The 18,345-nt window shown below is 37.0% G+C and overlaps 1 protein-coding gene across 1 annotated transcript in view; it reads left to right on the plus strand.

Moving 5' to 3' along the window:
* Positions 1-18,345, plus strand: part of LOC310732386 (SH3 and multiple ankyrin repeat domains protein 2-like) — a 125,631-nt gene that overhangs the window by 98,100 nt on the left and 9,186 nt on the right. The window contains exons 17-20 of the mRNA XM_083552841.1: positions 6,976-7,111; positions 8,632-8,712; positions 14,912-15,036; positions 15,358-15,469. Coding sequence (XP_083408967.1) covers positions 6,976-7,111; positions 8,632-8,712; positions 14,912-15,036; positions 15,358-15,469 — 454 coding nt within the window. The remainder of the gene's footprint in view (positions 1-6,975; positions 7,112-8,631; positions 8,713-14,911; positions 15,037-15,357; positions 15,470-18,345) is intronic.

Below are 18,345 nucleotides of genomic sequence, written 5' to 3' on the forward strand. Positions count from 1 at the left end.
ACGGTGATGCATCTTATTTTTTAATGATCGCATTGTGGATATATACACAAGCTGAATAGCGGGGTGTGTCTCTCATTCTGAGATTAGCATTTTACTGCATAATCAACAATTTCAAAGCAATATGGTACCACATGAAACTATTTAAAGGTGATTGTGCCACTGTCTTGACTTTTTCACTTGAAATGTGGATATGGAAGCCAAGTGTTCGTAAATAATTCCAAATTATTGGTAATTGTTTAAAGGTTTACTGTTAAATAGTTTTTTGAAAATGGAAATGTGATAACGAATGCTATCTAGGGTAATTAGCATACTAGCTACTAGTTGATGCTAGTCTCACCTGTTTCTATGTTCCAAAATATTGCCTCAATCTTGTTATTTTAACCTACAGTTAACCTACGAGCTGAGCAGCTTGGTCTGGAATGTCAGTAGCAAACTTAATGTGTAAGCAGAATTTTCTATCAAGGTTGTGTTTGAAAGATATTCATGCGTGTGCAAAAGCAAAAGAAAATGATTGTGTAAACCAAACAAGCAGAAATGATAACATTATAACATTATGACCGGTGATTGTATAACACTGATTAAGGATTTGATCTGATGTAAGGATTTGAGTGAGTTTAATGAGGGCCAAATTGTGCTGGCTAGACGACTGGGTCAGAGGATCTCCCAAACTGCAGCTCTTGTGGGCTGTTCCCAGTCTGCCATGATCAGTATATTTCAAAAAGTGGTTTAGGAAGGAACATTGGTGAATCGGCGACAGGGTCATGGGTGGCTGAGGCTCACTGATGCATGTGGGGAGAAAAGGCTGGCCCATGTCGTCCAACAGGCGAGCTCCCGTAACTCAAATTGCTGAAGAAGTTAATGCTGTTAATGCTCGATGAGTCACGGCTGTTTTGGCAACAAAAGGGAGACAAACACAATATTTGGCAGGTGGTCATAATGTTATGCCTGATCAGTGGTCATAAAGTTAAGTCTGGTCGGTGAATCATTTCCCTATCAAATGCTGCAAGTGCAGAGTCATCTAATGTAGATAATAAAGACTTCAAAAATCACAGGGTCACCATAGAGACTGCTGCTTATGCTAAACAAGTTATTGGTTAATAGTTATCAGGGATACTTTACGAAAGGATGTTTTTAGCATGTTAACATACACCAAGAAACCACTGTTTATATCATTAAATTGCATGGGAGGGGATTTATTAGGCAGAAACTTGAACAGTCCGTTCTCTAAGTTAATATGTAAGAAGAAAGAAACAAGGGCAAGCTTAAGGAATTGAGACTAAATTGGTACAGAGAACCACCGGTGGTCTCCTTTTGAGCAGTGTTCTTGTTATTTAGTGGTTTCTATGTACCAAAAGTATTCCATAAAAGGAAACCTGGGAAATCAGGTCAAAGGGTCAAGGTGCCAAGGTTCCCACAATAAGCACATGACCATGTGAATCACGTTTCTTTTATATCATTTAGACAGGCATGCATGTGTGTGTGTGTGTGTGTGTGTGTGTGTGTGTGTGTGTGTGTGTGTGTGTGTGTGTGTGTGTGTGTGTGTGTGTGTGTGTGTGTGTGTGTTGCTGGAAAAAAGATGGCACCAGCATACAGTGTGTGAATAAAAAAACAAGTCAGCAGAGGCAGTGTGATGCTCTGGCAAATGTTCTGCTGGGAAACCTTAGGTCCTGTCATACATGTACAGTGATGTGAAAAAGTGTTTGCCCCCTTCCTGATTTCTTATTTCTTTGCATGTTTGTCACACTTTAATGTTTCAGATCATGAAACTAATTTAAATATTGGTAAAAAAAAATAAAAATAACACAATTGAACACAAGATGCAGTTTTTAAATGAAGGTTTTAATTTTTGAGGGAAAATAAAAATCTAAAATTACATGGCCCTGTGTGAAAAAAAGTGTTTGCCCCCCTTGTGTTTCTAGACATCATGCCGAGAAAAAAATACAAAAACAAATTAGAAAGAAAGTAATTGAGATCTATCAGTCTTGAAAAAGGTTATAAAGCCATTTCTAAAGCTTTGGGACTCAAGAGAACCACAGTGAGAGCCATTATTCACAAATAGCAAAGACATGGAACAGTGGAAAACCTTCCCAGGAGTGACCGGCCGACCAAAATTACCCCAAGATCACAGCGACGACTCATCCAAGAGGTCACAAAAGACTTTACAACATCATCCAAAGTACTGCAGGCCCCAATTGCCTCAGTTAAGGTTCATGACTCCACCATAAGAAAGACACTACTAAGCAAAAAGAACATAAAGGCTCGTCTCAGTTTTGCCAGAAAACATATTGATGATCCCCAAGACTTTTGGGAAAATACTCTGTGGACTGACGAGACAAAAGTTAAACATTTTGTAGAGTGTGTGTCCCATTACACCCGGATGTTAAAGTAACACTGCATTTCAGAAAAAGAACATCATACCAACAGTAAAATATGGTGGTGGTAGTGTGATGGTCTGGGGCTGTTTTGCTGCTTTAGGACCTGGAAGACTTGCTGTGATAAATGGAACCATAAATTTTGCTGTTTACCAAAAAATCCTGAAGGAGAATGTCCAGCCATCTGTTCGTGATCCAATACCAATCCAATGATCCAAAACACACCAGCAAGTCCATCTCTGAATGGATGAAGAAAAACTAAATAAAGACTTTGAAATGGCCTAGTCAAAGTCCTGACCTGAATCCTATTGAGATGCTGTGGCATGACCTAAAAAAAAGCAGTTCATGCTCCAATGTGGCTGAATTACAACAATTCTGCATAGATGAGTGGACCAAAATTCCTCCACAGCGCAGTAACAGACTCATTGCAAGTTATTGCAAACACTTGATTGCAGTTGTTGCTGCTAAGGGCGGCCCAAACAGTTATTGGGTTTAGGGGCAAACACTTTTTCACACAGGGCCATGTAGTTTTGGGTTTTGTTCTCACTCAATAATAAAAACCTTCATTTAGAAACTGGATGTTGTGTTCACTTGTGTTATATTTTACTAATATTTAAATTAGTTTGATGATCTGAAACATTAAAGTGTGACAAACATGCAAAAAAAAAAAGAAACCAGGAAGGGGGCAAACACTTTTTCTCACCACTGTAGATGTTATTTTGACACCTACCTCCTACCATAATCATTGTTGCAGAACAAGTTATACCCCTTCCTGGCAACATTATTCCCTTCTAGCAGTGTCCTCTTTTAGCCAGAAATTGAACCCTACAAAACTGCAAAAAAATATATTTCAGGAATGGTTTGAGGATCATGGCAAAGCTTTCAAGTTGTTGACTTGGCCTCCAAATTCACCAGATCTCAATCAAATCGAGCATTTGTGGAATGCACTGGACAAACAATTTCAACCCATGGAGGTCCCACCTCACAACTTACAGGATATAAAGATTCTGCTGCTCACATCTTAGTGCCAGACACCTTCAGAAGTCTTGTATAGTTAATGCCTTGATGGATTAGGTCTGTGGCGTTAGAGTTTTGACTGACAGGTGCATATTAATATATCAATAAGATTTATTTGTATTTCATATATTAACAAATACATTGTAAGCAGAAAGAAATCACTTTGCCTTGTGGTAATACTTGCAGAAGTAGTATGTGCACTATGGATGATAAAATTAATAATAATTCTCTCCAAAGACTAGAGTTTGTCCACTGACAATTCAGATGACGCTGCAAAATGGCTGCACCCGAAATAAATCTTTTTAAGGTGAATAGGGAACGAATTCAGACACGGTGCAAGCCCCTCGGCGCGTGATGCCCGTTGCCATAGCGACTGTTGCAGAGCTTCCTGCACTGAAGTGGCTGGTGACTTTACAGCATGAGTGGCACTCATTTCAGCCAAACAAAAGCAATGTTTGGTATAATACAAAAAATAGAGGTGCACGGTCAATTATTAAAAAGTTAAAACGTGTATTAGAACATGTATTTTCCCAGTAGTCATAGAAAACGTTCACCCTAATTCAGGTTTGTTTTTATCACCACCTAAATAACAAATGTTTAGTTCTCAGTGACTTCTTTAAAAAAAAGAAAACATCAACCATGATCTCAGAGATATTTTTAAAAAGTAATAATTATCATTAAATGAAGACGAATACGTGTCATGGCGTGAAAACTTTGATGAATCAAAATTCAAAATCCTGCTACTGTCTTCATTCTTATGTCAATACATCACTGCATACAAACGCAACAGCCGAATATGCTAACCATTTAGCTAACAAAAAAAGAAAATGCATTATGAGTATCTATAATCCACTCCATGTCTTGGAGAAAAAGAATAAATTCGTTCTTGAGGCTTAGCTGTATAAAAGTGTGTGGTGTGGTGCAAGGACAGGGCGCTAAGGCAGCACATGTATTTTTATAGTCCCAGTGCCCTTCTGGTTTCTACCACAATAGAAACTAGCAGTTAGCTGACCATTCATCCTTAATTGTCTTTTCTAACTGCAAGATTGGCTCATTCTCAACTATGGGTAATTTATTTTGGAATCTCTCTGATCGTTTTTTTAAATTGAATTGTATTGTTAAAATGAGATCATTGTAAGTCTGTCTAAATAAGGATGTTGGCTAAATGCTATAAATGTAAATGTAAATATGAGTGATCTATGAAGCAGGTCTATGCAGTGCTTCAATCCAAATATATACAGTGGAAAAAGTTAACTGATTATTTTAAAGTAATTTACTAGTAATGACGATGACAATCAAGGATGGTCACTATTTTTTTGTGAATAGCTGTAAACATGTTTAGAGCAAAATACTGTAATATCTTACATAGTATAAAATAATACATAATCTAGTACATTTGGTTGTTTCTCTAAGTTTTTTTTTTTGTTTTTTTTTACAATTAAGCCAGGGTACCACTGAGGGGAAGGTTAAGGGTCTTGCTGAAAGACCCACCCATGATAATTTGTCAGTTTTGGGATATGAACACAGGCGTTGTAATCTGTAAATCAAAGCCTAAACCTCTGAGTCCCTACAACTACCTACTCAAGCTTGACTGAATCACCTAATGATTGCATTGAATCAACACCCTCTACTTTATGTTATCGCATTAAAGTTAGCGGGGAACGTTTTGGTATCGATGACAATTTGACATTCCTATTTGCCTTATGTGTCAGACAGCAGTCTTCTGGGAAATTGTCTACAGTAATAGACAGGATTAAAGAGAGAATGAGAGAGAGTGTGTGTGTGTGTGTGTGTGTGTGTGTGTGTGTGTGTGTGTGTGTGTGTGTGTGTGTGTGTGTGTGTGTGTGTGTGTGTGCTGCAGTATCATGACTCATATCCTCTATTGCCTGTGATAAAGCACTTTAAAGAATTAAATGATCCCATAAATAAATTCAAACGTTTTTCGGGTTTTTTTTGCTTTTTTTTAAACATCCTGTTTTTATTAGATATAGATGTGAGTTGTAAATATGCTATACGTTTTCAGCAACACTGTTTTCACCAATAACATGCAAAGTCAATTAATGTATATTAAAATAAATAAAAAAGAATCCAGCCAATAACAAACTAACAAAAATCGTCAGGATTTTAATGCATATTTTAGAATTTATCTGCTTCTGAAACAGTTAATAGCATTCAGAATTTCAGTAAGTATTAGGGGCCATATGTACAAATATTATTTTCTTACAAATGAGTCTATTTTTTTACTGAAACCAAATAGTTGGGATCAACATTTGATTATGAATTTTTGCACAGAGGGATAAGGCATGGTTGACCCTCTTTCCATTGATGATGAAGAGTTACATGAATGAATAGGCAGTGATTGGAAAATGCTGTGAATCATAATTGTAAATTACGATTGTGCATCGTGTGAAACATGCACTGATTTGTTCCCTTCATTCAGTAATGGCTGAAAGGCTTTACAATTACCAACAGCAGCCATTCTTATTGGTTTTAAGACTTTCGGATTCTACCTGCATCAATATCTTTGGTATTATATTTTGAAAGAGAGATTTTACTTTAGTATATATCACTAATATGTCAGCATTTTTAATATCTTCAAATATTCTATATTCTATATACATTTGTATATAAACTGGGCCATCCCCAAACATCAAATAATTGGTCAGGAAATGAGCAGGAATTCAACAAATAGTTAAAGCAACTTTATATGGAAACTTGTGGACAGCTTTTTACAGAAGGAAAAGTCAATGTTGTTTAGTTTTACAAAATTTAAACCAATATTGAGAGCATATTGGCAGACACCAAACTAACATACAACTGAGCATGTGAGGGTTAAGGGCCTTGCTTAAGGGGCACAGTAGGGACAGGTTGTTGGTGCTGTGGTTTGACATTTTTTTGACAATTGATTTGATGTTAAAAGCAAAAAGCTAAAAGCTTAATATTTCATTTCATTTTGTTCATGAATTATTTTTCCAAAAAGTGTATTTCTATTTAATCCATTTGGTCATGACTGCACCCTTGTTGTTTAAGTCAGTGAATAATTTGGTCACAAAAGAGATTTAAATGACAGTCCTGCTCTGGCAGCACAAAGGCTACTTAACTACACACCTAAAAGAAATAAATAGGCTTACCAACATGGATACTTGGACAATTCCTAAAGTCCAAAAATCCATATAAAAATAAAATAATTCACAGATAACATTTTTAATTTTTATAGTTTTTATATAGTGGTTCCCTGGTGGTCTAGTGGTTAGGATTCTGTGCTCTCACCGCCGCAGCCCGGGTTCGATTCCCGGTCAGGGAACCGACCCCAGCCATTAGGCTTGCACAAGCCAGTGCACACTTAGTGCCAGTCCCAAGCCTGGATAAATGGGGAGGGTTGCGTTAGGGAGGGCATCCAGCGTAAAAACATGTGCCAAATCGAACATGCGGATCACGAATACGGATGATCCGCTGTGGCGACCCCTAATTGGAGAAGCTGAAAGAAAGCTTTAGTTTATATTTTTTTATATAGTGTCTTGAAAGGAAACTCTGGATTTGCCTGTATTTTATAGAAACTGCTGACTGTAAATGTGTGTGTATTCAGGTAAATCAGGAGAATGTGGTAAAGGTGGGTCACAGGCAGGTGGTCAACATGATACGGCAAGGTGGAAACAGACTCGTCATTAAAGTAGTGACAGTCACCAGGAACCTGGACAATGATGACAACGCAAGAAAGAAAGGTACACCTCAGACACAAATTCACACACATACAACACATGTCTACACACAGAGAAGTATTTTTTTCCTGTGAAATGAGAAAAAAAGAAGACTGTTTTTCTATATTTGAACATTTTTGAATAGTTTGAAGTGTTATACTTCGAGTGGGAAAGCTGACAACCTTCCCATGGGACCTTCAGCAAAAACTGTTTATTAAAAGTGCATTTAACAAACATATCGGAATAATTCTTTTTCTAATATGATTATATGTGTCATGACACTCCTGTCATAAAGTGTCTGACACCACAATAAGAATCTGGGATTTTTTAAATATTTAATTATCTATTTACAATGTATGTTTAATATTTTAAATATTTTAAAAATCATAATTCGGTGCTATTTCTATATGTTTCTATATGCTATTTCTGTATATAAAGGTATATCTTATCTCTTATTATGTAGTATTGATCAGAACTGAACTGCTTTGTACAAAAACATTAGATTTATCCCTAATCTCAGATGACACCGATAAATTTGATCTAAAATGGATTAGAAGGTTTGGCACAACCTCAAGATTTTGCACACTTTTAGAGTCCATGCCAGCTCGACGTGTGCGCTCTGTCATCAAGGCAAAACTGGAAAATGTCAAATACTAAAAAAATCTGGAATTACTCAAGTTGTAATCTGCAATATAACTGTAAATTGTTGTATTCAAATAAAATGTAATGTAAAAAGGAAACATTTTCATTGCTCTCAGACTTTCACTGTATATGCAAAAACAGTAGAAGGAGAATTCTTTACTATTTTGATGATAAACTGGGTCATTTTAACACTTACAGACCAGAGAGGTTAAGGACAGGATGGCAGCATCCTGCTGAAGGCTCGTTTGGCACCTGATGCTCACAGACCTGAACCACATTGCAGCCATCTGCCACTTTATACAGACAGAATTAGAGAGAGAGAGAGAGAGAGAGAGAGAGAGAGAGAGAGAGAGAGAGAGAGAGAGAGAGATGGCCTATCTCTCAAATGGCACACTATAACCTATATATTTACACTCTACACTATGTAATGACATATATGAGGCATAACGGACCTGACTTTTTATTTCAGATTGGTAATAAGGTGTTTAATTAATTAGTATTTTTTATTACTAACAGTAGCTCTGACAATAGTGCCAACTGCACATTAATAATTTATATTAACACACTTGTTCTAATATGTTATGGTTTCTATAGTAACAACATATTCAGGGCATAACAGCAGATTGTGAGTTATCTGACACATTTTATTGAGCTGAACACAAACACATATGCATGCATGCTGTATTGTACAAAACTATTCTATTTGAATGCATTCGTGAATTATTGTGCATGAGCGAAATGAATACCGTACGCAGCTGTGATGTATTTCTTTTTTTCCGTTGAAAAAATAGAATATCTTGTAACACCTATCTGCAATAAAAGGCAAAATATATATATATATATATTTTCTTTCAATAAAACTGTATTATTATTATTATTAATTGTATTATAATTCTCTTTAGCCCCGCCTCCTCCGAAGCGAGCACCATCCACAGCACTATCCATGCGCTCCAAATCGATGACGTCAGAACTGGAAGACATTGGTAAGACACATATACACACTCAAACATGAACATACAATATGTACTGCAGATATACAAATACACACAGAGATGCACATATACACATTCTCATGCTCAGGCAGTACCGTACATTAATATTGACTTCTCCTCCTAGTAACATTCTTATAAGCATACACACAAACACTTATTGAAGACAGGGGTGCAAACGGCACATAGGGTATGCAAGATCATGGTTGGTACCCCCTTTCCCATCCCAAAAAAAAGAATAAATCCACAACATGAAATGGCGCCTCCTATGTGCAGCGCCCTTATGCACTGCATATACTGCATACCCCATTTTTGCACCTCAGATTGTAGAAACAAACACAATGTCATGATGCTCCCAGAGATGCACTGAGGCATGTATACATTTAAAAAAAGAGACACATTACAGACACAAGTATGTACATTCACAAATAAATTGTATTTAGAATTTTATCAGTACTGTAAATGTTTGTTTTTTATTTGAAGAGAACGTGATCTGGATTATGTTCAAGATGTACAGGATCTTCAAACTAGACTAACTAAAAATGTTATTTAATTCAGTTGTAGCCCCAATAAATACACTTTAAATCTTTTTTTTTTAGTGAAAGCATTCAGACCTGTTTAATATCTCTTCTCTATCCTTCCTATTTTTTGTGCATTCAATCAATTCTGCTTCATTCTGGGTTATTATAAGTAGTGGATAAAGGTAAGCAGGAGTGTCCTGTCTGCACATTTCACCACATACCATCTTGTTTATTTGGATTTAATGACCCTTGCATGATCACCAAGTTGTGTCGTTGCATTGTTGATTATATGCCACAATACTACATGTTTAATAAAACAAACTTCAGACCCCAAACATCTTTTTAATACATTTGGGGTAAATATAATTAGATGAATTATGTGTACGCTTTCTTTTTTTTTTTTTGGCAGAAATGTTCCTTTAATGGTGAGCTAGCAAAATGGCATGCAAGGTCTCCCTATGCACTTTATATTGTGTTTGGACTGTTCAGATTTATAGTATGTTTTGCTTTGTTGTGTCAAAGACCTTCTGATTTGTTTTTTTGTTTTTTGTCTTGGGACTTTTTTGCAAGAATAAAGTTTTACAATCTGCATATGCTAGTAGTTAAGCACTTATGGAAAACTTCACCCTGTCTCCCGCATATCAATACCTGTAATACATGTGATTATTTATCAGTGACTTATACTGTAGTTAGTTTCCTTAATCAACTTGTTGGTCTATTTTCAATTTGGTGGCATTTAAAATACTCAGGACCTATTGGTCTTGCTTCATCGCTACTTAACGGTTCATATGTAGGCATTTAAGTTTGTTTAATATCATCTCACTGGAATAAGAGCAATACAGCACCAACCAACAGATTGCATCAGAATCACAACGCACATCACACATTACTGTGTAATCATATATAATGTGTTTCAGGGTGAAGCTTTCCTCTAATGGTACTCCAATACTTATCTTCTCAAGTGAGGTTATTTTAAAGAGCGGTACATGAAGCAAATTATTTTTAGAGAACGGACGGACTTCTTGCTTGAAAAAAAAATAACACTATTTGCGTAAATGGAGTCATATTAATACAGCAGAAGAAGCGCAATTACTTTACATTACTTTACGTTACATAGCATGTTGATATTCTGTGTAGTTTACCAAATGAAATCTTTGTGGTGCTGCACGCGTACCCCTTTTTTCTGGGTGCTGCGCAGTTCCCAGTTATGAGGAAAATGCAGATGAAGGCATGCTGTTTGTTTTATTCCTCCATAATAATAGTAATATATACTATGGCTGTCAAAAGTTTTGAATCAGCTAGTCTTTTGTTTTTAAGAAAGACATGCATATTCCTTTTGTTTATGTGCAACAAACTAGGCCATTTAACGGTATACAATTTACTTTAACCAAATGTCAGGGATCCACCAGCCACACCTTCACCTAACCCACCTATCACTTCAAGCAGCTCTCCTACCTACTAATCATCTACACCTGACACTCATCAGCCTCCAGACTATATAACCTCCGTTCCCCACCAAGATCATTGTCCGTTCTACAGTTTAGGCTGATGAACATTGCTGGACTACCCAAGCTACGTACGCTACGTGTTTAGTTTGGTTTTCATAGTTTACGGGACTCTGTTTAGTTCTCTGAACTTTCTCTGGTCATAGTATTCACCAGGTTTTGCTAAACCTGGAACTTAGCTCTGGTTTGCCGTTTTCTGCATTTGCCCTTTGTTTCTTCATTAAACAACATGAAATGCACTTCGGTTTCCGGCACGTTCTTCCGCCTGACACCAAAATAATAATAATGTGAAAAATCCTACTTTATCATGAACATCTTTAACCACTCTGAACGTCTTTACACAGCTGAAATCCTTTGCCATAACTCTTGTAAAGCTTGCCAAAGGTGTTCTTTATTAGTTGGATTATTATATATTATAAATTATTTCCTTCTGAGCTTGTGATTCAGTTCATCCCAACGCAGTTCAGTAGGATTTAGCTGCAGTTACTGGTCTGGCCATTAGATTATACTGTAGGTAACATTCCAGCCGACTGTTTGCGCTCTAAATGACAAAGTTTTGTTTTTTGTTAGTCGTATTTAAACAAAAGGAATATGTCTCAAAACTAATAAAATATTAGTTTTTTTACATTTTGAAATGAACTGTACTTCCAATAATGTCTCTATTATTTCAACTTTTTACCATTTTTCCAAGAAGTCGTAGTGATGATATAAGCTTACTATTAGACTAACAGTCCTATTCCATCAGCTTATTTTTTGCTTTTGGTATGATTTTAAGCCTTTACTTTAACAACTCGTATTAGCTGTTTCGATTTTTGATTTACTACCAACATTTAGCCCTCCTGCATAAAAAATTACTAAAAAGATATGATTTATAAGAATTTCATCACCCCTGTCAAATACTGTTCAGCAATGTAAGTTTCAAAGCTACATAGTTTCTACCAGTGATCTCTCTCACTAAGTCACTACAGAGAATATTATTATCTATTATAAGTACAGGTTATAATAATGTTTTCCACCCAGTTGTGAGAAGTACAGAGGAGGAGAGTATGACAATACGTATGTGAGAGTGTGTGTTTGTGTGAAGGATTCCTATCTTACTTACACTGATCTGTGCAGTATGATTTCCGCTCTTTTTCCAGCCACCTTGAGGAAAAAGAAAGGTGGTAAGTGTTAGCGTTTAAGTTTTAAGTCCCTATTAATTATAAGAGCACACCCAACATTTTTTGCATTCCTGTGACATATTTATGTCACAGTTTAGTTCTTAGTTTATTCTTTACATACCTTTAGGCTGATATGAACAATAGAACAATAGTGTTGTAGAATTTGAAGTCATTCGGGTTTTGTTTTGTTTTGTTTTTCGTGTATACTACTTCATACGAAATGCTATAACAGTCAGACCTACTGAGCCTGAAAATATCCTCCTGGGGGGCAAAATATTACGATTTGAATTAACTTAACAATAAATTATGTTATTAATATGGAAAATGTTTAAGCTTTTTGGGTAAACCTGTGGACAGCTTCTTACAGAAACAAATATATATATTGTTCCATTCAGAGGGTGTAATTGGTTGGGTTGGTTGGAACCCAGACACATGCTAAATAAAGTTTTAACATTTTGGCCCCCAGAGTGTAGAAGTGATAACTATACAATAGTTTGTATGATCCATTGCAACCGTTAATTCCAACTGTAGCCACCAAGCTGCCAAGCTTGGACCAAAGTGCAACACATAACCACATAAAGTACACAACAATATGAAGGATTAAATTTCAATAAATAATGTTTCAACAAATACACAGAACAGTTCATGTTAATTATTCCAGACAACCAAACAATGTATTATGGAAAAACTAGCGCTACAATTATGGTGAAAAACTCTGGTGTGGTGTAGCCCATCCGCCTCAAGGTTCGACGTGTTGTGCATTCAGAGATGCTCTTCTGCATACCTCAGTTGTAACGAGTGGTTATTTGAGTTATTGTTGCCTTTCTATCAGCTCAAACCAGTCTGGCCATTCTCCTCTGACCTCTGACAAGGCATTTGCGCACACAGAACTGCCGTTTACTGGATATTTTCTCTTTTTCGGACCATTCTCTGTAAACCCTAGAGATGGTTGTGCGTGAAAATCCCAGTAGATCAGCAGTTTCTGAAATACTCAGACCAGGCCGCTGCCATGTGATTGGCTAATTAGAAGTTTGCGTTAACAAGCAGTTGGACAGGTGTACCTAATAAAGTGGCCGGTGAGAGTGTATGTGTGTATATATATATATATATATATATATATATATATATATATATATATATATATATAGAGAGAGAGAGAGAGAGAGAGAGAGAGAGAGAGAGAGACAAATAACTGTAAGAAAATAAATTTATTATATTCATCACCTTAACTGAAAATATAGTAAATATATATTAAATTAATTTAGTTTTTAATATTATAGAATTATAGTTAACCATAATATGAGACCTATTTCTGGATGTTATTACTCATTCCAAGCTTGTCATTTTATGATGTTATGAGGAAGTAATTTTACTTCTTTCTAGAAATAAATGCTTAAAATGAGTAAGGACAAGATTTTAAATAGGATTTATATTTTTTGGTTAGCTGTAGTCAAGAAATCTCTGCTATTGTATTTAGTGAAAAAAAGAAAAGAAATATTTGTACCATAATGAATAAGGAAATACATTTTGTAATGATGTATATTTAACCTTGTTCCTTTTATATTTTACATTGTACATTTTGCACCCTATATCCATTGGTTTGTCCATATACAATTAGGTTTTAATTACATTTTCTATCTAACAAATTGGAACCCACTTTTAGACAGAAGTGCATTTAATGGTCTTTACAGAATTGTAACTGCCAGGTGGATGCAGTTTATATCGAGAGGTTGTGAAAGTGGAATTAGAGTGAGAATTATCACATTAGGTTTTTCAGTTGATTCATACCTTATGTCAGCAAGTACTCTCTCATGTGAAAAGATCAGTTTAATTCATCACACAGCACAGATAATAGCAATATTAATAAGTATAAAAAATATTTAAGCAGGTGCTTTAAGATGTACCATGCACTATATGGATGAAAAGTATTAGGACACCTGAAGTTTTTAACCATATGTCTTCCTTGCTCAAAAACCACAGTGTTGGAGGTACACACTTGTATAGGATGTCTTTGGATGCTTTAGCATAACATTTCCCCTCAATTGAACTAGGAGACCCAAAACATGTTCTAGCATGACACCACTCCTAGTTTACTTTGGAGTGGAAGATGTTTTGAGTGCCCTGCTAAAGCTCTGACCTCAACCTTACTGAACACCTTTGAAATAAATTGGAATGCTACCTGCATGCCAGGCCTCCTTACCCTACATCAGTGCCTGAATTTACTAACACGCACAAATCTACACAACTACATTCAAAAATCTAGTGGAACATCTTTCCAGAAGAATGAAAAAAATTAATAACAAAATAAAGAATGGGTGGTTCAAAAAGCACGTACCAATCATGCTCAGATGTCCACAAACTTTTGTCCATACAGTGTGCAGAATGACACTTAGTTGTTGTGTTAACTGAGTGTCATTTAAATGCCTGGGTTTAGGAATGCAAGCATGTAGGTATGTATCCACTATACAGTATAGAGTGTACAGTAAAGATCGTGTAAATCTATCTATATGTAAAGTCTAAAGACGCTTGTGTGAGTTCGGCATTTTGAGCTCTAAATCATGCTTCTCTTCCCATCTCTGTGTAGATACTCAGTCATCTAATGTTGAGGGTCTGAAGAAGAGGATTGTTTTTCAAGTCACACTAAGTAATCACACAAAAAAAAATGCATGGAGGCTTTAAACAAAAAAACAAAAGAATACATAATGAAATGGGAAAAAAAAACAGTGAATCACTCGCATGCAGCTCGGCGGCAGTGTCTAAAGCAGAGAGCGCAAACAAAATTCTACAGAGCTTGCACGGCTTTGTGGGCTGTATTCCCTTTTTTTTTTGTTTTATTACATTTATTATTGCTTTCAATTTCATCAAATGTGTCCTTTGATGAAAAGATAAAAGCAGCTTCTGGCATCATGAAGATTTTCCTTGTATAGGAGTCAAAAGTTGTCAAAATCTTTATCCTGTTTTTCAGTAAGCAGTGTTTCTTTTCTTTTCGTTTTTTTATCTGTTGCAGATAAAGTGGACGAAGTGCCTCCATCCCAGAAAAACACAAAGGACAACAGCTCAGCGGACATGAGAGTGGCCACCATTAAGCCTCGTCCTTCCAGTCGCTGCTTGGTCACACCTACTGACTTCAATGTAATTCCTGAAATTGATCATATAAGCAGAAATGTGCAAAAGTGTTTAAAATCACACCCCACTCTACATGATCACTATAGATGTGTCCCAAACCACATACACTACCCACTATCCACTACTGTACATCATACCAAATAACAATTCCTTACAAACACAAATGCCTTATTATCATCAGTTAAATTGGTGCATTCCAAATTACATACCATATTCACTGTACAGGTAAAATGAGTGATACGCAGTAGCGGATCCTCTGCTTAGGTAAAACTAAATACGTTTATTTTATTTTATACTGAATATATTATATGTTGTTCTATTATGCAGGCCATGTATGAACGGCAAGGTGTAGCTGTCGTTCCTCCCACACTTCCTAGCGGCCAACAGGGGGCATTCTTGGGAGTAACAAAGGGAGCTATGAAAAGGCAAAAATCCATTGGTAAGCATATGCAAATATAATTTTATTATGACTTAAAATATGTCATCAAGTTACCTATTTATGGTAAATATTTTACCTGAACCTAAATTGCATTTTAAGCATCCACTGAAGCATACTGTACATCAATACTTTTAGTGCACTGTTACAAGAACATTTGTTCACAATTGATGGTGAGTTGACAACATAAACAATAAGATTTTTTTTTTATCTTTTGTAGCAAAATTAAAAGCCCACTTCACTAAAAACAACTGGCAGCAACTGTATAGTATGTTCTCTTATACTATATTACTCTATTATTATATTGTATTATATATGTAAACTGATAACTATAACTATTAAAATATATATTTTTTATTACAGCCATTTGTTACTGTTCTAACAGCACTACAGGCAAAGCTTTTTAAAATTAAATGAACATTTAGCCAATTTTCATTGGTAGGGTTAATCCTGGAGTGTTTGAGAACATTAATTCATGTTTTCTATATAAATCTTCCATCTGTGGTTTGCTGATATTAGAAGGTAAAGAATGCTACTTTATGGACCATACCCAGGTCAATAATGCACATACACTATATGGACAAAAGTATAGGGACACCCAACTTTCCCAGCCATATGTGGTTTTCCAAACTGTTATCACAAAGCTTAAGGCACACAATTGTACAGGGGTCTTTGGATGCAGTAGCATGACATTTTCCCTTCACTTGAACTAGGAGACTCAAACCTGATCCATCATGACTTTACTTTGCATGGGTTGGATTGGAAGATCTCCTGCTATAGCGCTCTGACCTCAACTGTATTGAACACCTTTGGAATGAATTGGAACTCTGACTGCACCCCAGGCTGCCTCACCTACAGTAGTACCTGACTTTTCTAACACCCTTGTCTCTAAATAAACATAAGCACACTACAAAATCTAGTGGAACATCGTCCAAGAAAACTTTAGGTAATTATAAGAGCAAATTTGGACAAAATGTGGAATGCAATGCTCAAAAAGCACATACCATATTTATAACAAGGTGTCCGCAAACCTTTGGCAATATAGTGTACTTTCATATGCCACACATTTTCAATCCAACCAGAAATTTCATGTGGTTCTATTTTTACACTTGTTGATTGCTATTCCCATGGCAGATTACACATTTTAATCACACAACAGGTTCGCTCTCACCAGCTGGGCCTAGTTCATTAAGTTCATCATTCAATCATTAAATTAGACTGATCTGCTTGCCACTCCAAATTCCTTTGCTCAAAACTACTGGAAATAATTATGAAACTGGAAAGTGCATTTTAAAAGGGTGGTCTTTTTATTAGAAATGGTCCTTGAAATGCCTCCCTGACCATATGGCTTAAGACAGGCAGTTATGCAACTGATGTCAGGTCTTATAAGCCCCTCCACAACCTCTGGGCAAAGAGCAGAAGCAGAAGTATGTTTTTGGAGATTCTTCAGAAAACATTGAAAGGCATTTGGGGTTAGATAAAGTTCTCTTTCATCATCTTATGTTCGAGATCCACCTATGGGAAGTGCATCTGTACCTGACCTCTGCAGAAGCATCCAAATGAACCAAGTCTGGCTTGACAGACAGGAGCGTGTGCCCAGCGGCAGGTAAGGGACCGCCCCTTACCAGAGTGAATAAAGCACCTGCACATGCTACCTTTCCCCAGTTGCCATTTGCTTCTTGCGACATCTGTATACTCCCCTCACAGGTCATTATTTATTTGACTTCACTTTGTCTTCAGGAGGACACATCTCCGGATCAGCTTCTGTCAGATGTCCTTGTCTTTTAGCCAGGTTAGCTTTTTGCAAGCTACCTTTCCTCACACCCATTAATAGGCTGCCCGCCTATTTCATACCTTTTTCTCATGGCACTTTCTAAGTCAGCCTCGGCTACACCGGTGGACTGTGTGCAGCAGTCTCATCACCACTAGGGATCCCCATTCCTTCTGCATTGTCTACTTGAGACTTAAACATGCTCAGGAAGCGAAAGACTTACCCAAGAATTGTAGCCACTTCCCAAAAAAGCTTCTGCATCGCAGGCTTAAAGTGGCCGCTACTCAGTCCACTGATTTGAAATTGACCGACTCAAAAGGGGAGAGAGGCGACGCCACAGCATACCCGGGGGCCTCCTGTGGTGCAGCTTCCGTGAACTGGGCCGACCAATGCCCGTCACCATTTGAGGATTTATTAGCGGCCGAACCCGATTTTATTGACAGACTACATGGCTCCGGGGATGAGGACGATGCAGGCCTTCTCAATGACTTGGATGACGAGGAAGTCATCCCGTCATCTGTGGCCCTTCAGGCTATTGCTCACACTCCCTTGCCCAAATTGGTACTTTCAGAGTTGCTGCTCACCTCAATATCGAATGGCTGGCTCTTCAGAATGCTTTGGATCAAAAGAGGGATGTCTACGATGGAAAACTTCTGGGTCCTCCTCCCGGTCCTAGAAAGCAGCTTCATTCTGTCCTTCCAGAAACACTCAAAGCATTGTTGGGGAGATCTGCTTGATCTTAAACATGGTCTTGCAGGTATTGAGGTTAAGGCTATAGTAAGCTTTGGTAAGGATGACCCCCCTGCTATCAAGTCCTCTATCGCCAGACAACTAAGCCTCTCTCATGACAGCTATCCCCACCTAAGCCTGTTCTGCCAGGTAAAATGTATCACTTCTCCACGTCCATTTATCAGGTCTTTAATAAAGCCTTGGCTCTCTCATTGAGAGCCCTCAATGTTTCCTCCTTGTTGTTCACATATTAGGCCAAACCACTGATCGACTTGGAACAACAACTAGAGAGATCGTTACAGTTAACGTTCTTGTCCTCCATAATGCACATCAAGCTGTCTAAGCTAGTGGGTGCTCTATAGCTCGCTTGGTAGTTGGA

This window comes from Silurus aristotelis (genome assembly GCF_946808225.1).
Source record: "Silurus aristotelis genome assembly, chromosome: 10".
Taxonomy (NCBI): domain Eukaryota; kingdom Metazoa; phylum Chordata; class Actinopteri; order Siluriformes; family Siluridae; genus Silurus; species Silurus aristotelis.